General features: G+C 35.6%; 1 protein-coding gene across 3 annotated transcripts in view; it reads left to right on the forward strand.

Moving 5' to 3' along the window:
• ZBTB10 (zinc finger and BTB domain containing 10) overlaps positions 1-22,901 on the forward strand; it is a 36,932-nt gene extending 14,031 nt beyond the window's left edge. The window contains exons 3-6 of one of the 3 annotated variants that reach the window (XM_021688213.1): positions 12,487-12,585; positions 17,017-17,193; positions 17,405-17,577; positions 17,839-18,242. In XM_021688213.1, the coding sequence (XP_021543888.1) occupies positions 12,487-12,585; positions 17,017-17,193; positions 17,405-17,577; positions 17,839-18,144 (755 nt within the window). In that variant the 3' untranslated portion in view covers positions 18,145-18,242. Of the gene's footprint in view, positions 1-12,486; positions 12,586-17,016; positions 17,194-17,404; positions 17,578-17,838 lie in introns of all 3 variants that reach the window. The other 2 variants (XM_021688211.2, XM_021688212.1) reach the window with 2 other exon arrangements.
• The last annotated feature ends 889 nt before the right edge of the window (positions 22,902-23,790 follow it).

Genomic DNA, 23,790 nt, shown 5'->3' on the forward strand with positions numbered 1-23,790 from the left:
TGTCTGGCTTTTTAGGTATGGATTTAGTTTTCATTGGTTTTCAGATTTACTTAGGTGAAAATCATATCTGCATAATGAATATGATTTACTGATCTTTTCCCTCATACTTGTCTACTGTTTAATAATTAAATCTCAGAGGCAGTTTCTTTAAAGTATTAAAATAGGGTAGACTTTCTTAGCATCACGTTATTTTGGCTTAATTTTTAATACAGAAGACCTTGAAGTAATTCTCAGAAATGAGCTACATTGTCTTTCTGCTATAGAGATAAATAGTTTAATAGTATGGTGGGAACCCTGTGGTGTTTTTTAAAATACACACACAACACCATGTAAGGCATAAACAGGTTTTGGGGGTAGTAGTTGGCAAAACTAATCACAGCTAACCCATTCTTAATGCCACATATAATTGGAGTGATTAAAAGAAAAGCACTACTATTGAACCATGTTGCATACTTTACAAACTTTTTTTTTAAAACATTTATTTATTTATTTGACAGTGAGAGCACAAGCAGGGAGAGCAGCAGGCAGAGGAAGAGGGAGAAGCAGGCTCCCTGTTGAGCAGGGAGCCCGACATGGGGCTCGATCCCAGGACCCGACTGAGTCACCCAGGCGCCCCCACAATGCATACTTTAAAAAGTAACATTACTAGCTATTATTTTGGCAAGCACCCCCTCAGCTGAGTTTGTATCAATGGAATAGGTGTATCATAAATTTTTGGTAGTCTAATATGCTTTCAATTTATCTCTTACATCTTACAAAAATTGTATTATGTTATGGGTATCACTTTGGTTTCTGAACCTTGCTTAATTGACATTTGATTTTATCAGTGATACGCTATATTCCACCTGTTAAACTTTTTGCAACTTCTCAGTGCCTCTGAATCCAGCCTCACTGAATGGCAGGAAATGGGGGTTTTATAAGAATATTATGATTAGGACATAATATGATGCAGAGCCAGAGTTTGGCAAATTTTTACTGTAAAGGACCACAGTAAATATTTTAGGCTTTGCTGGTCATAAAGTCAGTTACTTAATTGTAACATGAAAGCAGTATTAGGTATACACAGATGATCATGGATATGCTTCAGTAAGGCTTTATTGCCAACCCCTGGTATAGAGCAGTGGGTCTTAATCTTTCTTCGCTGCATATTGTGCAGTCCTTGGTGCTTGGGTCTTTCCAGTAGGGATTGAGTTAATTGGTTCTGGGATGTCGCCTGGTTGTTGGAATTTTTATAAGCTCTGTAGGTGATTACACTGTGAGTGAAGGTTGAGATCCACTGACAAAGAGGAAAGATCCCAAATTGAGTCATGATCTGAAAATGAGCTCTGTACTTACCTACTGTGTGACCGTGACCAAATTAAATTAAACTCCTGTCTTCAGTTTCTTCATCTTTAAAGTGTGGTACTTTTTTTAAAGGAATTATTATGAAAATTAAATGACAAAAGCACAACTGTCATGGTCATTATAGATCCCCTTAAAATTGGGAGACTTGAGATTATTTAAAATCAGTTTTCCAGTGTAGCGTGCTTTCTACTGGATTCTAGAAAAGAAGTTATTGTATATTGAGCCAAAATTCATTCTTTTTAACTTCATGAACCTGTCATTTTGAGTAGTATAATCTGAGCCTAACCTCTAATCTCTCTAATCTACCTGATAACCAACCCTTCAGGTAACTATAGATAATTTATTAAACTAAGTGAATTCCTTATGAATTCCAAGTGCCTTTACCATCTTTCTTACAGTCATAGACGTGTTTTTTTTTTTTTCCCCACCCAGAAATTTTGGTGTACAGAATTAACTACAACTCTGGAGGCAAATTCTGACCAATATAGAACACAGTGGGTCTGTGTTTATCAAGGTTGAGGCCTGGCTCAAGGTCACTCAGCTAGTAAAAATAGAGGCAGGTTTCATGTTTAAGACCGTCTCACATTAAAACCTTGTAATTAATGAACTGGTAGACTCAGTCTTTTAAAAAAAAATTGGTCCCTTTTAAAACCTCAGAACATTTTTATGAACTGCACCATCATTGGTTACACTTTGATTTCTACTTATTGAGAAAATACTGAAAATGTTCAGTGAAATAAATGCTTTTAAATGAATTTAAAGTTATGTACATAAATATCTGAAAAGTCATAATAAGTTAGTTTTACGGTCTATGAGCAGTGCTTGGCATATTTGGACTTGTAGATCCCTTTGAGAACTGAGTTCCCTAGACTCTTAAGCCTATAGTCTGTAAACCACAGCTCTAAATAATATCTCCTTGCCACGTACTGTTGAAGCTCGTGTTCCAGTGCCTCATAGAGAAGTGTTGTAAGATACTGAGATAAGAAGGTATACCAGAAATAGGGATTTATTTATCTATTTTTTTAAGATTTTATTTATTTGCCAGAGAGAGGGAGAGTACAAGCAGGGGGAGTGGCAGGCAGAGGGAGAAGCAGGCTCCCTGATTTCATATGTACTTCTGGAGAAACAGTATTAAAATATTTGTAAATTTTTATTAATCCCTTATAAGTAGAGTTGAAATCAGGTTTCACCTTCACAGTTTCAATTTGTATATTTGCCTTTTGGGTAAAAAGCGCACATAATTTGAGTATTTAGAAGACAACCTTGAGATGTGGGACTCATCCCAGGATCCTGAGGTCATGACCTGAGCCGAAGGCAGACGCTTAACCATCTGAGCCACTCAGGTGCCCCAATATCAGGGATTTACATGGGTTCTTTTTAAATATATATATATCTTAAACTAGTGTATCCATTATTTGACTCACTACTGCAATTTGCTTCAAATCATTTTTGATATATGAGGATACTTGAAATAGAACTTAGGAAAGGTACAAACTTCTGTCCTTTTTACTGTCTTACTGGAGTTTATGGGATAATTATAAAGGTAGTCATTAATGAGTTGCTCTGGTACTATAAAAATTTCAAATCCTTGTCTTGCTGATACACAACCAGAAAATAAATATCAGCCAAATAAAGTATATAAAAATCTGAGATTAGGAATTAAATTGTAGGAGTAAATATAATACCTAAAATTGTTTTACAGAGTGTGTTCACACATGCTATTGTTTTTAATCGGAGCAAGTCACATGTTAATCTTACTGTTGATCTTTTGATGCTCTGGGATTATAAGGAACATGATTTTCTGAATCTAGATTTTTCTGTTATTTCAGTCACAATAGCAGGTTGCACCCATTATAAATAACTGCTCTGCATGTGTACACATAACCTTTAATTTATGAATGCATACATACTTCATTTTGAACAGACGTTTTTGAAATGACTGACAAGAAACATCAGCAAAACAAATAACATAAAGCAATAAAGAAGTTAAGTGTGCTAGTCGAGAGTGTTAATATAGTTGCCCTAATTAAGCTTTTAATTGGCTCTAAGATAATAAGCAGCCTCTCAGGAGGAGGAAAGATGCCAGTTCTGGAAGATGACAAACTTCTCTGGTACTGAATTTTGAAAGGAATTTTTTCAGTGGGGTTTTTATATAGTTGATAACATGTAGTATAAAACAATTTCCTCAAAAACATTTTCTAGTAAATGAAGCAGTATATAATTGATTTTCTGTCTTTAATACAAGCTGATATAATTCTATGTAGATGATTTTTTTCTTAATGTCATACAAAGATTCAGATGCAAGGTGATTTTTTATTTGACCAAAGAATATAATTTAGAGTTCTTTAAATCTAAAAGTTCCTTTCTTTCATACGTACTTCTGGGGAGAACAGTATTAAAACATTTGTAAATTTTTATTAATCCCTTGTAAGTAGAGTTGAAATCAGGTTTCAGCTTTACAGTTTCAATTTGTATATTTGCCTTTTGGGTAAAAAGTGCACATAATTTGATTATTTAGAAGACAATCTTGAGAACAGAATGCTCAAGCTAAATATCTTTAAGATACTCTAATGAGTCATTTGAGGTAATGAATTACTCTGTAGTGAACTCTTTGGAGTTACCTACTAACCAGCACTTCTGCTTTTCTATGTTTTGGATGATAATTGATATTTGGCATTACTTTCAGATCTTGCAGAATCTTAAAATGCTTTCTAAATGATTAAATTTTTATGATTTTGAAAACTGGCCATAACATTTGAGACTTAATATTTTGACCATGCCATATAAATTTACTGTATAAACTATTTAAAATACGTTTAAAAATCATGGAACTTAGCTTTGTTTAAGGAGATGTAGGCTTTGGACTCAGTTTTACTTGACCATAACCAGCCTTGAGTGTATCCCACATAATGCCTCTAATGGGAAGAAAGAAAAATTTTGTAATTCTGATATCTTGAAATCAGTAAAAACTACCCAAAGCTTTTTCTTAATCATTTTGGCAACAAAACCCAATACTCGGCAGCAAAACCAGCTATTTATATCTTTTACGCATTTCTTTAAATGTGAATATTCATGTTTTGTTGCCAAAATACTGTTCTGATTATAGGATGCTGCCCTAGACCCCCCCCCCCCCCGCTTACTTTTCTGAAATCTGAAAATTGTTGCATCCTACGTCTTACTCTAAGCATTTCAGATAGATTTATGGGTCTGCATTAGTGTTTTTGTTTTGTTATTGTTGTTGTTTTATCTTAGGGGGTTCCAGATGTTCTCTACCTTCCAGGAATCCTTTTGGTTGAATGTTATGAAGGATGAGCTACAATGTTAAGTTACTCTTTTTCAGAAACTGAAAATTGGGTGTTAAATGGTAGTTTGAGGCCTGATGTTCATTTTGTTTATTTTTTGATTTTTTTTAATATATAATGTATTGTTTGTTTCAGGGGTACAGGTCTGTGATTCATCACTTTTTTTTTTTTCTTAAAGATTTTATTTATTTGACAGAGAGATAGCAAGAGCAGGAACACAAGCAGGGGGAGTGAGAGAGGGAGAAGCAGGCTTCCCGCCGAACAGGGAGCCCGATGTGGGACTCGATCCCAGGACCCTGGGATCATGACCTGAGCCGAAGGCAGACGCTTAACGACTGAGCCACCTAGGCGCCCTGTGATTCATCACTCTTACACAAATCACGGCACTCACCATAGCACATACCTTCCGCAATGTCCCATCACCCAGCCACCCCATGCCTCCCACCACCCTCCACTCCAGCAACCCTCAGCTTGCTTCCTGAGATGCGAGTCTCTTATGGTTCGTCTCCCTCTGTGGTTTCATCTTGTTTCTTTTTTCCCTCCCTCTGTGATGTTCATTTTTAAAAAATAAAGGTCCACCAGTAGTTCATGGGCTGTAAAATACGCTAATACATAAGAATCTTGCAGTGTTTAATCTTAAGAGGATGATAGTAGGTAGTAGGAATATTCTGCCATCTTCTTTTCCCTTCTTTACTTTTCCTCTGCCTAGTGTTCCTTTCCTGCCCTATCTCCTATATTCATCCCAAGAGATGGCTGCACGTATTTATTAACCTACCAGTTAGAAACCCTAAAGAAACAATCTGTGTGGCCAGATTAGGTGTTGAAGAAGCCTTATGGATCAGTTATAAAAGCATTTTTTGAGTTCTGCCTGCTCAAAGTATCATGTTCTCTAAACGCTTTCGATCCCTGAGAGATCTATAAAACTGAAATTTTGATTTCTGACATAGTCTTAATATTCTGGTGTGACCACATGGTCTTAAATCTTCATCCATAGTTTTACTTTCCAGAGAATATTACTTTTCCTGGGATACCAGAATAGCTTTCGACATCATAATAGGAAATTTGGTAATTAAATTTTTATTTAAATCCCCCAAAAAGTAAGCATCTTGCCAGATGATGTTGATGTCAAGATTGAGGAGTTCCTTGCCTGGAACTTGTTCATAATAGGATTGCTGTGGACTAGAAACATACCCAGTGTGTTGTGACAAATGTTAAAATAAGAAGTACGGCAGGGTGTGCAATGGGAGGTTCCTAACTGCTCAGAAGATGTGGAGAAAGCTATATAGAGAGGGCAGTAATAAGAATTGGATCTTGTGTAGGAGTTTGGCAGGAGAGAGAAGGGCATTCACTGACCACCAGGTGGCAAGAAATCAGGTTAAGTAGGTAAAAGAATAGAAAGAATGCAATGGGGAAATGAGGTTGGGTAGATAGGTTAGAGCCAGGTTGTGATTCTCTTTGTTCTATGTGGTAAATTTGTGGATTTTATTTTACATACTGAGGCAATAGGAGGTTTTTAACTAGAGATTAGGTCCATTTATATTTGCCTTTAGGTAAAAACATTTGAAGGGTGTTCATGGATTGGAGTGCGGAGTGATCTGGGTAGACCTTTTTGTAAGGACTAGTGTGAGCAGAAATAACAACCTTGTTTGAGTAGTGCAAGGAAGAAACAGTAGAGCTTAGTCTAAGATGGGCAGTCACTTGAGTCAGTGGGTTGTGAATGGAAACTACTATATGTTGAGTCTCCAGGCTGTTACAGGAACTTTCAAGGGTTGGTTTATAGAATAAATTTGTAAGTGAATTTACTCCAATGAAAAGTGGAAAAAACCTGATCACAGTGAATAAGGAAAAATTGTACCTGTTTATGAAAAAACAAAATAGTTCTGAAACTGTCTTCAGAGAAGAGAAACTTGATGTTGATATATGTGAAAATGAAAGTGGGGAAAGATCTGAGTTTTTATTTCTAAAACCTTGATTTTTGATGTCTTCTCTCATTTCGTTCTTCTCAAGAATATTTGTCTTTTAAGAAAATCTAAGTTAGTCTGCACCTGCCTCATGTTTGGAATTTTGAGAACCAAAAGAAAATGGTCAGGGAAACCTTCTTCCAAACTTAATTTTGTTTAGCACTTAGAAGCAGGTGCTGTACTACTCCCTTACCAGATGATTTGGAAGCATTGCTAACCTGCCAAGGTCCCAGAGAAACCTGTAACCACAGGCACCAAGATTAACCTCACTTAATGACACTTAGATTTATATTCCACTTTACATTTTACTCAGTATTTTCACTTAATGATGTCACTTTTCATAGCAGCTTTGTGAAGTGGGCAAACATTGCTACTCTTTATGTGAGAAAAATAAAGTTGATTGTTAAAATTTTGAAGAGTAGAAACTGAGATTTACTTTATCATTCGTTTTAATCTCATTTTCTTTCCATTGCTTGTTAATCTGATTTTTTAAAATTCATGAATGTTTTTTTTAAAAACATGGTTAATCAGAATTATTTTAAAATGAACCTGAAGAGAAGATTGCTTTGGGATAGACAAAAATGTATTAACTATGAAGAACAAAAATAGCTGATATCTAGGTATACTTAAGATTTTGGAAATAGTTTTATTAAATAAAGAAGTTACTAAAGTGAATGTTGGTTTAACCCAGAGTGTAAGGTTTATTTTTGTTCATTTAGCAAAGAAGTATATGAAATACCACTAGGAGAGTAAGTTAAGGATGGGTCTACTTCTTCACTCTTTTATTTCTAGCATTACAGATTGTGGGTTTTTGTTGTTGTTTTGGTTTTGTTTGTTTTTTTTATCTCCTGAAACTTTAGATTTTATTTTCTGACTAGAGAGAGAGACAGCGAGAGAGGGAACACAAGCAGGGGGAGTGGGAGAGGGAGAAGCAGGCTTCCCGCAGAGCAGGGAGCCCGATGTGGGACTCCATCCCAGGACCCTGGGATCATGACCTGAGCCGAAGGCAGACTCTTAAACGACTGAGCCACTCAGGCGCCCCTGAAACTGTTTTAATAGCTCTTCAGAAATATGTTTTGTTTGCAGAGATATCTTAGCCCTTTTTGCTAAGTTTAAATGAAGTGAAGGATTTCCATAGGAAGGTCACGAATGTCAAAAACCAAGTATAGTAGAGTTTATTTTTTAATCCTATAATTTAGAGAAAAAGATGATGACCAAGAGTTACTGCTTTCACTTCCTAGTGAAAAAAATTCATTTCTGTTTCAAGTGAATGGTTGGTTGCCTCACTTCTATCCCACTTAACATCAACTGATTAAAAAATGAGTTGCTAAGCAGTTTGGCTGATTTCAAATAAGGTACAAGCAGTGATATGTATTGATTCCTGGGTTAAGTGTGCTATTTTTGAAAGCTTATTGTCAACCTAGAAGAGCTCACCTCTTCTGAAATTTGTTTTTGATATCAAGATCCAAGTAATAACCTTTCAAAGCGTTCGAGAAGAAACACTGTACACAGGAAGAATATATTTGTCATCTGTTAAGCTTTCAGGTTGAGGTGTTCTGTGCTTAGTGTAGGATTAAAGATCACAAATTAAATTCTAATACTTAAGAGCGGTAGGGTAGGAGACAGGAAATGTCTATTTTAAGAACTAGCTGAGGAAGCCTTCAACAAATCACTATAGAATGTTATATAAATAGAAACACCCTGTCTGTATTTACAAACCCACTTGGCAGAATTTTAAGACGTGCCCTCTGAACAGACTGTACACTCCAGAATAATGACTTTTTTTTTTTTTTTTTAAGATTTTATTAGAGAGCAAGCGAGAGAGTACAAGCTGGATGAGAGGTGCAGGGGGAGAAGCTTACTCCCTGCTGAGCAGGGAGCTTGATGCAGGACTCAATCCCAGGTCTCCTGGATCATGACCTGAGCCAAAGGCAGATGCTTAACCAACTGAGCCACCCAGGTGCCCCCACAATTTTTTTAAAAAAAGATACTGGGAAACCTAGTACAGTTGTTTGAATATTGATTTAAATTTATTACTGAAATACATTCAGCTTTTCATAGGAAAATAACGCCACTAAATTTCAGTTAATCATTTTCAGTTAGTGGTTATATTTTAGTGTTACTATACACCAGAAAACTGAGAAATTATTCTTTAAATACCATTAAGTAAACTAGTAACAGAGGTTGCAGAGGGAGAAATACTCAAACCAACATTTAACAACACTTGTTTGAAAAGCGTTTTGTCAGGGTGCCTGGATGGCTCAGTTGGTTAAGTCTCTGCCTTCAGCTCAGGTCATGATCTCGGGATCCTGGGATCAAAGCCCACATCAGGCTCTCTGCTCAGTGGGGAGTCCGTTTCTCCCTCTGTGCTCTCCCCTCCGTCTGTCTCTCAAATAAATGAAATCTTTAAAAAAAAAAAAAAAGTGTTTTGTCAAGCATTGTGATGAATGCTGGGAAAATAAAACCTAGCCAGTATCCCACCTCTCAGGGGACAGGTAGAGGAGTCTTATTTACTATTGCTCTTCTCCACATGAAGTACTTGTTCATTCTCCTGACTTCCAGCCCATTTACTCTAGGCAATAATCTCACTTTTTACTATTTCACCTTACAGAGAAAATAAAAGCTGGTAGATGAATGTCCTTAAGTACCTGTTTTCAAACTTCTGTCTATATATTGTCTTTGCTCTCTCTCCTAAATACCTAAACATTTGCTTCAGGATTCCAGAATCCTTCTCTTTGAATTTCAATACTTCTAACTTCTCCCTTTCTTAGTGACTTCATTTCAGCATTTAAAGGTTTATTAGTTTCACCTTTAAAAAAACAAACTCTTAAACTCTATGTCTTCCCTTTTGCAACCAAATTTCTCAAATTGTATTATAGATTATAATTCATCATCTTCCATTCATAACACAGGCCACTCTTTTTTTCTCCTTGTCCGACTGATCTACCAGAGTCACTTGCTCTAAGATCACCGGTAACCTCCTAGGTGTTCAGTATTTGTGGAATGAAAGTAATGTATGTTTCAGTCCTTACCTTAAATTTTTGGCAGCATTGTCATAGTGGACTAGTTCTTGAAATAACTCTTCCTAAAATCTGTATCATTTTCTAGTTGATTAAAATGCTAGGATTCCTCAACATATCAGTCATAGTTTTTTCTTCATGGTCTTATCTACTTACTTCCATTACCTTATTTACCAGTATAGTCTGACAACTCATTTTTATCACCAGCCTAAGCATCGTATCTGTATAGCCTTTGGTGTTAATTTCTCCACTTGGGAGCTTAAATGAAAAAAAAAAAAAGTTAAAATTTTGAGTGTTTGTTATATCCCAGGCAAGCAAAGAGTTAAGCACTTTTTTTTTTTTTTAAAGATTTTATTTATTTGACAGAGAGAGACACAGCGAGAGAGGGAACACAAGCAGGGGGAGTGGGAGAGGGAGAAGCAGGCTTCCCGCCGAGCAGGGAGCCCGATGTGGGACTCGATCCCAGGACCGTGGGATCATGACCTGAGCCGAAGGCAGACGATTAATGACTGAGCCACCCAGGCACCCTAAGCACTTTTCATTTATGTCATTTGGTCCTTGGACAATAATAAATGAAAAGTACATAGCTCTTTTCCTGATAATTTCTCTACTTGTATAATAAAACCTTTCTCAATCTTTAGTAAGCATCAGAATCACCTAGAGGGCTTTATAAAATACAGATTTCTGGGCCTCACCTCCATAGTATCTGATTCAGTAGGTTGGGATGAGCCTGAAATTCTACATTTCTAGCAAGTTCCTGGATAATGCCCATGCTAATTTGGGAACGACACTTTGAGAACCACTTTATTAGAGAAGTAAAATAACCTGCTTCACAACTGTCACACAGCTAGGATGTGGCAGAGCTGAGAATTGGTCCCAGGCAGTATCTAGAGTTTACCCATTTAACCCACTGTTCCCACTCCAGACGTATTAAACTCCTCTTTCTTAGGTATCTCAGACTCAGTACTCAAAACTACCTAAAACTGGTCCTAAACTGGTTCTCTGCCAGAGACCCCTAACTGCCATTAGTATAGGATGGAAACTTCCCTCATTACCTTCAAACCCTGCCTCTCCCATATTCAGTCTCACAAAGCACTGTTGGTTCTTCCACAAACTACTTTCCTCCATTTGCTACTGCCATCAACCAAGTCAAGGCCACCGTCTGTTCTCATCTGGATTTCTAAAATAGCTTACTAACTTAATCTCCCTATATCTCCTTTTGCCCTCCTTTAATTCATTCATACAATACCAGGAATAGTCTTTTTAAAAGGTGAATGAGATTAATGCCTTGTTTAAAATCCTTCTACTGCTTTTAGAGTAAAGGCTGAAATCTTTACTATGGCGTGCAGTGCTCTATATGACCTAACTATGCCTGCTTGAGGATCATTTTATTTTTTTTCCTATTCTTTCTCTCCTTCATTATGCAATTACATAATCCTACTAGCCTCTTAGAACATAAGTACTAGATCTATTCAGTGATTTGGGGTTTTATAACTATGCACTAGAACCATTATGGGGTGGTATTCTGTTCTATAAATGTACCACAGTTTTATTTGCCCACCATCAATTTTTTTGAATCAGTTACCTGCTTATGTAGAGAGGAATTTGTGTTTTTCTTTTTTTTTCTTTTTTTTATCTTGAGTGTTGGGGGAAGCCAGAGCAGTACGGGATGGCGATATCAAAGATGAGTCTTAAATGACAGAGGACAGATTGTCCATAAAAAGTGGCATTTTTTAAATGTCTTCAAATACTTTAAAGATTTATTTGAGAGAGAGATTGGACGAGTGGGAGGAGGGGCAGAGGGAGAAGCAGATCCCCCACCGAGCAGGGAGCCCCAACATGGGACTTGATCCCAAGACCCTGGGATCGTGACCTGAGTTGAAGGCAGACGCTTAAGACTGAGCTACCTAAGGTGCCCTGTCTTCAGATTTAATTTGGGAGAGTAGATAGTATCAGTGGGATGATGCTGGATTCACTAGTGCTAGTAGGAACTCGAACATTAGGACCTTATATTCTAAACTAAGGTGTTTGAAAAAGCTCTGGTGAACCACTGAAGATTTTAAGGTAAGGGAGCAATTTAGGCTTTCTGTTTTAGGAAAATCTCTCTGGCATTATGAACAGAAGTACGAGCATTATATTTTGAAGCAAGGAGACCAAGAAACTATTTCAGTAATTCACTAATATAAGAGAACGGTGGTGGGTAACTGAATTAAGGCAGTGGTAGAAAAATGGAAGGGATGGAATAGATTTAAAAGAAATTAACAGATTAGAACCAGTATTCATCTCATTAGTATGTCTTTTCTTTTAAGCTGCCTCTCTACATCCTTTCCATATTTCAAGATGAAGGAATTAGCTCCTTCAAAGTCTTCCTTTACTACTATAGTTTTTTAATTGGTCCTTTTCACTTCTGAATCCATACAGAAACAGTAATGTTTTACACAACCAGTACTTAGTACTAACAGTAGCAGCTGTCATTGGGTGCCAAATGCCATAATTTGTAACACTTGACTTGCATTATCTAATTTAATATCTATGATCTGGTTGGCAGCATATGAGGAAACTGAGGCACATGCTCACATAGCCAGTAACCTAATTCACTCTGCCTCTTAAAGCTTATTCCTATTTAGTACACTGTTCTTACTGTTGAGTGTGCACTTGTTCTTACTGTTGAGTGTGCACTTGTTCTTGTAGTTGTCTTATGATTTTGTGCCTTAGTGTAGTATTAAGCACATAGTAGATATTATAATTCGCAGATATCTTTCTATTTAGTCAGCATAAGAAACAATACCAAGAAGGGAGTGGTTGGTGATAGCTATAGTGTGGTTGTAAATAACAGATTATTCTACATCTCCTTTTCAGATCTGGATGGTGCTCTACTCTCAGGGCCAGATTGTGATAGGAATGTGAATACAAATTTATTGGCTGAAGCCGGCTCCAGTCAGGATGGAGGTGATGCTGGTAGGTACAGTAGGATTTTAGTAAGAGTATGTTAAAGAGGATTTGAAGATTGGGAAGTGTTTGTGTACATATTTAAGGACCTATTGCAGTTTCTTTCCTTTAAAAGAGAGTATTCTATGTAAATACTTTCAATCCGTGGTAGCTATGTTTATGATAACACTTCGGAAGCCTGGTAAATACAAATGGATGGGTGTTTATTATTGTCTGAGGGAGCCATTTATTTAGAGCTTTTAAAATCTTAAATATCAAGTAATTAAGTTAATAGAGCTGGTGGCTTCTTGCTAGTATATACATAGAATGAAAATGGTAATTATCCAAATGGTTGATTAATGTATTTTAATTAGCATTGATGTAAAATAATAGTATGGTTGGTAATGGTGATAGAAAATGTTAATTCTAAATAGTAATATTTCGTACTTTGGGAGGAGTATCCTCCTACACATAGAGGCAGAGAATCCATAAATATTCCAGAGAACAACATGAGTATAAATAAATTAGGAAGGGAAAAAGCTTTCTTTAGAGAAGAATGCCAAGCTAATAAATACAGAATGACAATTGAAAAAATACCCCACAGGAAATAATTGAAGATTATCCGTGGATGTTAAGCCACTGTTAATGGGCTTATCTCACAATGATTGGGCAAAAGGCTGTTGTAATAGCATATTCACATGGTCTCCATATCATCTCACAGATTACTTCAGTTACAAAGAGGAAAGATTGCTTTATAATAAAAGAAGCAGAAACACCATGCCTCTTGTCGGAATGCACTAGCCAGCACACAACCCTACGTAATATTCTTGCCAAATGTTTAACCCAAATCTAATCATGAGGGGGGGAGAACATCAGACTGATCTACACAAATCCAGCTACTCTGGATTTTAAAATGTTAATGCCATGAAAAACAAGCAGAGGAACCACTAGATTCAAGCAAACCAACTAAATGCATTGTCAATCTTGATGACATCAGGGTTCTAAAATGACTAAAGGGGCATTTGGGGAACAGTTGGGAATTTGAATGTATAGTATGGATTAAATAGACAATTTTAAATTTCTTGGGTGTGATAAAGGTACTGTGGTTATGTAGGAGAAAGTTCTAGAAGGTACGTGCTATATTGAGGGGGAAGCAATGATGTGCAAGTTTCCAAATTATATATATAATACATAAAAGGTGGGTATGTGTGTTTATAGAGAGCACACGTGGCAAAACAAACATCTGTCAAAGGTACACAAAGGGATATAGATGTTCATTGATTTCAACTTCTCATAGCTTTGGAATTGTTTAAAAAACTGATGGGGAGGGGGACAGCTAGGGGTACTCTTACATAAAGCTTTCACAGGTTTCTGAGTATAGTATGCACTGACCAAAGTTAAGCCATGTAATTTTGAAGAAAAGAAATTGCCTTAAGGTGGTTTCTCCTAACTGAAAAGAGTTTACAGAAAGTTTTGAAATTAGCCATTTACAGATCATATGGGTTGAATTTTGAAGACTTTTTCCTTGTACAAAAAATCACTAATAGTACAAGGTATTTTATATTTGGTTTAGAAATCTGGTTGAAGAATGGGTTTAGACAGGGTATGTGAATTCATATGTAAATTTTTCAATTCTGCACATAAACATCTTCATTGGAGAATGGTTCATATAATACATCTCCTTTTCAAAAAAGTAAACTCTTAATTTAGAGTCATTTCTCTTTAGGGGACATTTTGATCCATTTTTGTTTTTGCAACTGAGATCAGCCTTTGTCTTCAAAAGAATGCTTTCTTCTTAGTTTGCCATTATGGAAAAATGCACCCTGAAGGATATTACTGAGCGCAGTGAGCACAATTTTCAAGTAGATCTTGAATGACCTTAAAGATCTTTCAGTGATTGAATTACAGAAGCACTACCTTTTGTTAATTTGCTCATATACTTCTATAAGTAACCTCTAATTTGGCCAGATGAGAGAAGTTTGGGATGAGGCTTTCTTAATTTGAATTATCATTTTGATATTCTAGATATATGGTGTCTCCTGTCTTCATGGATGCTTTTTATTAATCTTTAGGTTATCGAGAGAAACAGAATTTCAAGTATTAAAAACTTAATTCTGAATCTTGGGTCATCAATTTATAAATTATTTTTTGAAACATGGAATTTCAAGTGTTCTAATTCTGAATTTTGGGTTACCGGTTTATAAATTTTTTTAAAGATTTTTTTGAGAGTGAGAGAGAGCAAGCCTGTGTGGGGGGGAGGGACAGAGGGCGAGGGAGAAGCAGACTCCCCACTGTGCAGGGAGCCTGATGTGGGGCTCCATCCCAGGACTCTGAGATCATGACCTGAGCTGAAGGCAGACGCTTAACCAACTGAGCCACCCAGGTGCCCCTATAAATTATTTTAGGGCTAGTTTGTTCTTACGTGTAATGAAAGTACTAACTTGAGGTTATTAACATACCTAACATGATTTCTGATAATAGTTTGCAAGTATTTTGAGCAAATCAAAAATATATACATGTTGGTATTTGCTAAGATACATTTATTCAAGAAATAATTGAAGGGTTGTTGTAAGCTTTGGACATTAGAAATACAAAGGTGAGGGCGCCTGGGTGGCTCAGTTGGTTAAGCGACTGCCTTCGGCTCAGGTCATGATCCTGGAGTCCCGGGATCGAGTCCCACGTCGGGCTCCCAGCTCAGCAGGGAGTCTGCCTCTCTCTCTGACCCTCCCCCCCTCATGCTCTCTATCTCATTCTCTCTCTCAAATAAATAAATTCCTAAAAAAAAAAAATACAAAGGTGAGTAAAACAGGCACAGTCCTTGCTCTCAGAGCTGCTTTTTTTGCACTGATTTGATCAAGAACTACGAGTCAAAGCTCAAACTTTATTTAGAAATGTAAAGCTGAAAATTGATAGATTCATGTTCACAGGCTACCACCCCCATTCTAATTTCCATCCCCTGCCCTGCCCCCCCCCCCCCCCCCCCAAAAATGGTGTCCCAGTTTAGGATTCTGAAAACTTTCCCTCAAACAAAAATACATTATAGTTTAATTATGTAATTATGGAAACAGCAGGCTTTCCTGACATTTAAAAAATGGGTGAATATATTCCAAGTATAAAATAATTTACATTATTAGTAATGAAATTTTTAAATACCTTAGGGACCTTTTTGCATTGTTGGGTATTGATACTTTCACCAAAGAGGAATACTAGGTTATTTTAATTTTTAGGGAAGTAGTATATATGGCAGATAGATGGAGGAAAATGAATTTTTAGAATACCCAGTTTGGCAAGCATTCTTTTGTAAAATCCATGGTTTTCATGGAAGGAAAATTAACAAATTACTGCACAAGTAAGCTAGCATATAGCCTGGAAAGGAGTGTTCATGCAGAGGAAAGAGTGCAAAGGTCTTGCAGAGGGAGCCATTTTCCCATGGAGGAACAGTACAAAAGCCAGTACGGCTGAAATAGAGGAACCCAAGCGGGTGGTTAGATCAAGGGCTAGATTAGGTAAGGCTGTGTAAGATAATTGTAAGTCTTTGGTTTTTATATGAGTGAGATGGGTAGTCCTTGCAGGCTTTTGAGTGCCAGGCTCTCACTTAAAGTTCTGAAAGAATCTATAATGGCTGTGTTGAGAGCAAACTCTAAGAGGGCAACAGTATGAGACAAACTCTGATGGCTATTGAAAATAATCCAGAGGCAAGAGTTAATGGTCGATCGGATCAGGGTGGCAATAGCTAGCTATGGAGAACACTGGGTATGTTTACATTGCCAAAGGATTCCTGGAGCCAGGTAAAGACATACATATTCAAGAAGGAATCCTGTCTAGGAGGCATCTGGCTGGCTTATGATGGAGCATGCAACTCGATCTCAGTGTTGTAAGTTGGAGCCTCACATTGGGTGTAGAGATTACTTAAAAATAAAATCTTAAAAAAAAAAATAAGGGCGGGGGAGGGAACGCTATCCAGAGGAGGTAATTCTTATCTTAGCTAGTCTGAAGATCCTTAGGCACAAATTCCTTAAGGGACATTGACTATTTTGATTCTACTTTCGGATTTTCATTTAAGGATGGAGTTAGAAAGAGAGGTTTATATTCTTCATTCTTAGTCCATTTTTCTATACTGATAAGTCTTGAAACAAGATTATGTGATTGGAGACAATAAGGAGACTATCCTGTTCCAGAGCTGGGCTTCAGGGTGACAGTTAAGAGAGTTCTGTTTTGAATATCTTTGAAGTACAGTATAAAAGAGTAGTTTCATGTGGTCTCCATGCACTATTAAATGAAGTATGAAGACATTTCGGTTTCAGACTACACTGTAGAGATTTTTATCTAGCTATTTATAATAAGCTATTCTATCATAATGCTCATAAGATATAATAAATTTATTTTCTGGGTTTTTTTTTATTCTAATAGACAGATTTTCATTACCATCATTACATCAAAATCACTTTTCAATTGTATTAGGTACTTCACATGATTTCAAGTATGGCCTGATGCCTGGCCCTTCAAGTGATTTTAAGTATGGATTGCTACCAGGTACTTCAAATGATTTCAAGTATGGATTGATACCAGGTGCTTCAAATGATTTCAAGTATGGATTATTGCCTGAATCTTGGCCAAAACAAGAAACTTGGGAAAATGGCAAGTATTAGTCAACTAAATTCTACAGAAATTTTAAAATGATTTTTCACAGTTAAAAGCTTCCATGTTCTGAGTTTTAAAAAATTAAGTTACTGGTAGTCCTATAATAATCCCTGTTCTTAGGGATAGACAAGCTTTTGATAGCAAGTTTTCTGTTCAGTATATAATTGCTTTTGTGTGTGTTTGTTTTGGTTTTTTTTTATTCTCAAAGGTGAATCATCTCTAATCATGAACAAGTTAAAATGCCCTCATTGTAGCTATGTAGCCAAATACAGACGAACACTAAAAAGGCATTTGCTCATTCATACGGGAGTCAGATCATTTAGCTGTGATATTTGTGGAAAACTGTTTACTCGCAGAGAACATGTGAAAAGACATTCCCTGGTAAGTAACTTTAAATATAACTGATCTTTGAGATAAAATATATGTCAGTGAAGTTTAAGGTATTTTAACACTGTTACCTGAAATTTAGGGAAGGTTGATTATTAAATTGCTTTAAACAAATTATGTGATTTATGAACTGAACTTTATACAGAAAAACAAGGGTATCATTCACTCATTATTAAATGGGTGGTTTAATTGAATGGTTGAAATGCATTATTGTCTATACTGTCCTTATATTGGATTTTTCCCCCCTTTAATTAGGTGCATAAAAAGGATAAAAAATACAAATGTATGGTGTGTAAGAAGATCTTCATGTTAGCAGCCAGTGTTGGAATAAGACATGGATCTCGACGCTATGGTGTTTGTGTAGACTGTGCAGATAAATCACAGCCAGGAGGGCAAGAAGGTGTAGATCAGGGACAGGATACAGATTTCCCTCGGGATGAAGAATATGAAGAGAATGAAGTAGGAGAAGCTGATGAAGAGCTGGTTGATGATGGAGAAGATCAGAATGATCCATCTCGATGGGATGAATCAGGAGATGTTTGTATGTCTCTAGATGATTAACTGACCTATACTCCTCAAGGATGCTGCATTTGGACATAATATGAATCGACAATTTGAATTGTTGAACTTGAAGGCTTGCAAAATATGGTACATGCTGGATGGTAGTTATGTTGCTGTGAAAACTGTAGGGTCAAAAAGCCTTATAGCAAAAAAAAAATTTTTTTTATATTTGCACAGGACTGTACAGCAAACAACCTTGTGGTTGGATTACATGGAGTCCCCACATCTTCAGTCAGTTATCAAAGTAAAAATATTTTTTATTTATAGGATATACAGTAACTACTTGGGTCCTACGAATATATTGTACCTATCCTTAAAGAGCTTACGTTCATGTGCCACTTTAACATGAATGAAGAAAATCCATTTTTAAGACTACAGTGACAGCTGACCCAATTACCCTGTCCATCAAACCACTCAGGCTAGTTTGTACTAGTAGAGTTTTGTTTCTATTTTTATTTTTATTAATTTTATTTTTTTTAATACAGATTTTCAGTGAGGGGCCTTTTCAACCCCATTGGTTCTACTTTTCTGTATTTTTCCATTTTAATTTGCTTCATAACTTAAACCAAGTCTCTTCTAGTCTTAGATATTATTTCTCAATTTTGTGCTGATGGGCATGTTTATAAGAACTGGAGAGGTAATTTATTGGAATGAACTGACTTCCTCCATTCCCCCTTTCCTTTTTGACATGAATTTTACTACTTCACAAATGAAGAAATGATGTTGCAAAGTTAACATGGCGAAGTTGACAAATACCACTAAAATGATTATGATTTAGAAGTAACTTCCTCCTGCTGCTCTAATCTGATAAATGGTTATTACATGACGTTTTCTGACATGGTATTCGGTTTTGGGTATCTGTTACTTTGGCACTATTCTTGTTTGCCTCTTTATTTTTGCCAGTGTACTATACCTCAGTCCTATTTGAAAAGACAGAAATCTAATCAAAAGAAAAGTCATAGAAACAATAAGTAAAATGATTTGTTTCCTAATTTGACCTCCATGTCCAGTTTGGTTAGCTTGTTATGCGATATAAGTGAAATATCAGGTTTTTACTCCTGTGCCCTTTTTATCATTAAAAAAAAACACAAAAAGTGCATTCTCTTTTGTTTGATACTTACTGGGATATTGAGTGTTTTGAAATTATGATAATTATTTTTTCAATTCCTCAACATTTTACTACATCTTATAGTCTTTCTGGTAGTCACCATGATTCAACAGTCTGCAAAAATCTTACAAATAAAATATTGAGAGGCTTTACAATTACTCTGTTAACTAAATTCTTCAAGGTACAAGGGGTGATATATTAAATTGAAATTGTCAGATTTATTTAGTCTGACAGATGAATTAGCTGATAAACTCACAGCAGCATTTCACATAATTAATATTAACATGCATGTCATTTATCAGGAACATATTGTATATTATATAAGATTGAGGGATATCATATTTTCAGCTTTCTTTTAAATAGAAATTGAGTATATTTTCCTATTTTATATCAGGTCACATTAAATTATGCTATTTGTGTGGAAAAAATTGCTAAGTACACTTTGACAGACATAATCCTTTGGTGCTCCATCTGATCAAAGTTGAAAGGTTGATTTTTTTTTTTTTTTTAAGAGACAAGCTTTCTCATTGTCTCCAATTTCGGTAGTATAATGGTTTAATGTTAGACATTGATGTTTCTGCTTGGATAAATCAAAGATAAAAAGTACAGTGACATGGTTAGATACATATTTTGTCATCTGAACTTTATTGTAGTTTCTACATAACTGTAAAACTGACATGAATAGTTTGGTTTGATTTTTGTTTAAGACTGAAGAGTACATCTTATTTCTCAGTGTTCTAGACAAATGAGTATAATGTAATTCTGGTGGGGTCCAAAGTAGACGTTAGTTGGGCAAAGATACTATGAATGAAAAAGTATTTTAAACGTAAAATGTTCTGCTTTGTGAATATGTAAGTATAGTATAAAGATTTCTTTCATCCCATTTATCCCCCTCCTTTAAAATAAACCATAGTTTACAATTGGTAGATCTGTCTATATATAAATATATATTAAAGAGAAAAGATATATATCTGAAAATCACCTAAATCTGCTTTATTAGACTACAGTTCACTTATTGCATAGAAACTGGACTTGGCTTTACATTCTTAATGTACTTTTACTTTTCCTCAAGATATGAACTTACTCTCTTTAAACTGAATTTTCTTTTACTACTTAAATCATTTATGTATATCTGGTAAATTATGACCAAATTTTTGTTAGATTGCATACAGTAAATTGAATACACACTTGGTACACTACGGGATTGTTGTGCTTTTGTTTGGTTTTAGTTGGAAACAAGGTTTGATGTAGATGGCTTGTTACTGTTAATTTAAAATATTCTATAATTGTCCATTACCTTTTATGTTGTATTGTGACAGATTTGGCTATATTTTTAGTCAACTGAAATATACTTTAAAAGTTTGTTTTTAGAAAGGTAATCCAAAGGAATGTTTATACTCTTGAATATATTAGCCTCAGCCTATATAAAAATTTCTTCTTTAAAGTAAACATTTTACCAGAAACAGAATTGACAGATTTTTCTACTTGCTGACTGCCTAACTTATTTGTTTCATGATCTCGAGGGACTGCCTTTTCCCTTCTAGGTCTTTTTTTAAAAAAATAGTTTTAGTACTAAGGTATACTACTGGACGTTTCTTTTTTTTTTTTTTTTTTTTAAGTATATTCTTTTTCTGACTTACAGTACAATTTCAGGAAGTTGATAGATACTAAGAACTTATGATTGGTCTCAGAGGTGACAATGGAATACTCATAATTTTGTCTGTGGAGCCCTGGCAGAATTATGTGTTACACATTTGCTGAATTTTTCTCTTGTAACTTATATTTTAAATGAAACATATTTTAGAGCTGTAATTTTAATGAAGAGGAAAAATATAAACTGTTTCTTTCCTATTCACTCTAGTAACAGACCCTCTCCTATAAATTAAGATCATGTATTCTTTCTTAGGGTTCTCAGAGACAGTTACTTCCATATGGTCCCTGCTTTGTCATTGTTCCTGGCCCTCATTTTTCATATTCACTAGATATGTTGCTAATTTTAGTGCCCTAGCAATTAAGAGCTTAAAAAAACTGTAGGAAGGGGAAACTGAACACTAATAAATAGCTTTGAAATTTGGGGGGAAAACACTAGCTGGTTTTGGTAGAGCCATCCTGATGGAGAAGAGGGAGATAGAATTGAGTGAATTCACGTAAAGTACTTCCAACACTGGTACATAATAGAGGCCTAATACATCTTAGTTTAATAATAGATGCAAACCAAGAGGAAAGGGGGAGAAAACAGAAAATGAAAGGATCAGGGTTGGGAAATCTATAGTCATACAATAAAGTGTAAAAGGCCTGAAGATGACAGGGGAAAGTGTGGTGGAAGAGGAGTTTTAAAAAAAGTCATAAATTTTAAAACTTTGGTAAGCTTTATGTATATTTTTAGGATTTCGTCAACATAGAGTTTATTTTTCTGAATAATTCCAAAAGCTAACTTTTTTTTTTTTAGTGCCTACATGTGTCATTGAGCTTTACATTATTTTCTCTTAATTCCCAATAAGGTAGGTGCTATTGTCTCCATTTTATGGAAGAGAAAGGCTCCAAGAAATTTGCATAATATAACTTGCCCGATATAACACAGCTACTAAGTGGTAGAGCTGGGTTTTGACCAGATTTGATTTTGAATGAAGCCCATCCTCTTTTTAGGGGGGGCTCTATTAACTGCCTCATTAAACAACTTTGTAGAATTTCAGGGCTTTAAAGGAGTTTGTATGGAGACCTATTTTCCCTGTAAACCATCTATGTTAGGAATTTGAGTGTCTAATCTTTCCTTCCCCAAATACCCTTATCACTCTTTTCCTCCTAATGAAGCAGTTTTGTCACCTGGCTATAAATAAGATACCTGACCTCAGTGTAGCACATGCTATTGATTGGCTGTGGCATTTTTATTTTTAAAAGGATGGTTTTAAAGTGAAGAACTAGACGTGAACCCCAGTTTTTGTGCCGTTCAGTCACCCAGATCCTTAAACTTAACTATGGTACATAATATATGTGCTTAGAACTAACAGGTGTTTTTTCGTAGTCACTTTTAGGATTTAAAGTGGAAAATTTTTTTCCTGCTGTATCCCTGCTTTCAAGTGAAGTTGAACCGTTCTAGATAGATTAAAATGTGTTAGGGATAAGCACACTTTAATAGATGTTTTCTAGCCCTGAATTTTAGGACATTGGGTACTTAATTTGGAGTACACTGGCTATTGAGAACAAAATTTTGGGTTGAGGAGAAGAGGGATGGTTGAGGCCATTATGAAATGGGAGAATCGGCATTTTAAACACTGTAAACATAAAAACGCTTTCTTCTGCCTGCTGTTTGTAAAAGCTCTTTGGGAAGATCTTTTACGAAGACCAATTTTTTTAAATGTAATTTACCTACCTAGTATAAGTGTCCTAAGACATGTATGTAAACTTCCACAACTGTTTTGTCTGTGTATTTAGAAAATACACAAGAATCTTTATCAAACCTAAAAATATAAACTTGTGAGCACTAAACTTGCTTCTGGCTTTGTGAATTTTGTTGACTCTGACATTTAATTCAGATTTCTTTGCATTAAAAGTGTACTAATTTAGACTAATTGGGGTAGGGGAACATCTTTGTAAACTTTGACTTACGTATAATTCAGATACCTTTGTACTTAAGGTTTACAAGTTTGAATTATAGAATGACTCAAACTACCTCCTAGTGATGCTTGGAGAGCTGTTTTAATAGATAACAGTGATTTGTAATCAGCATTTCATCTATTCATCTTTATTACTTGTGGGAATTCTCTACAGGTTTTAGAAAACATTAAGATACTTCCCCTCTAATTTACATGTGTGCATAATTTTGGAAGTGGTTTGAAAAGCAAAGGTAAACTACTTCATCCCATATTTACTGCATATTAGCAGACTAATGAATTACAAGTAAATACATGTTTCAAGTCTTTGAAACTTTAATAATACAGAGAAAACATACTTACTGGGTTTTGTAAGTAATAGAACAAAGGAAATCGTACAAATGACTAGATATTACTCTCCAAAGGAAATGAGAGTTTTGTTTGGAGAAGGCTGCCCATGTAACACACAGGCCTGGTGTCTTAAAATCGTAAAAGAGCTCTGGCAGAATAATTAGGTATACTGTATGGTTTTGAGAGGTTAAGACTGGGACCACTTGGCTCAAGATTAAAAAGCAGCTTTTAATAATTACCAGAAGATTAAATGTGATTGCTTCAGAAAGAAAGAAAGAAATATCCTAGTGTTTGAGATGTTCTAGAGAAAGTGAAAGATTACCTGACAAAGGTAATATTGGCTAAGGTAATAGTGACTAAGGTAATATTTTGGCTAAGGTAATATTGACCAAACATTTCTGTCTGTAGGTGTTTTTTTGTTTTGTTTCATTTTTTGCTTAGAAGCTTTTGGACCATTGTAGTTGACCAGCTTTTTGTTTTGCTTAGCAAAAACATTGATAAAGTCACGCATAAATATCTCATGACACCAAAAAGGACTCAGTGGACATTTAGAAATCATGCTTAACTATATAGAAAAAAGTGCTGTTTGAGCTTTTT

This window comes from Neomonachus schauinslandi, chromosome 4 (genome assembly GCF_002201575.2).
Source record: "Neomonachus schauinslandi chromosome 4, ASM220157v2, whole genome shotgun sequence".
NCBI lineage: Eukaryota > Metazoa > Chordata > Mammalia > Carnivora > Phocidae > Neomonachus > Neomonachus schauinslandi.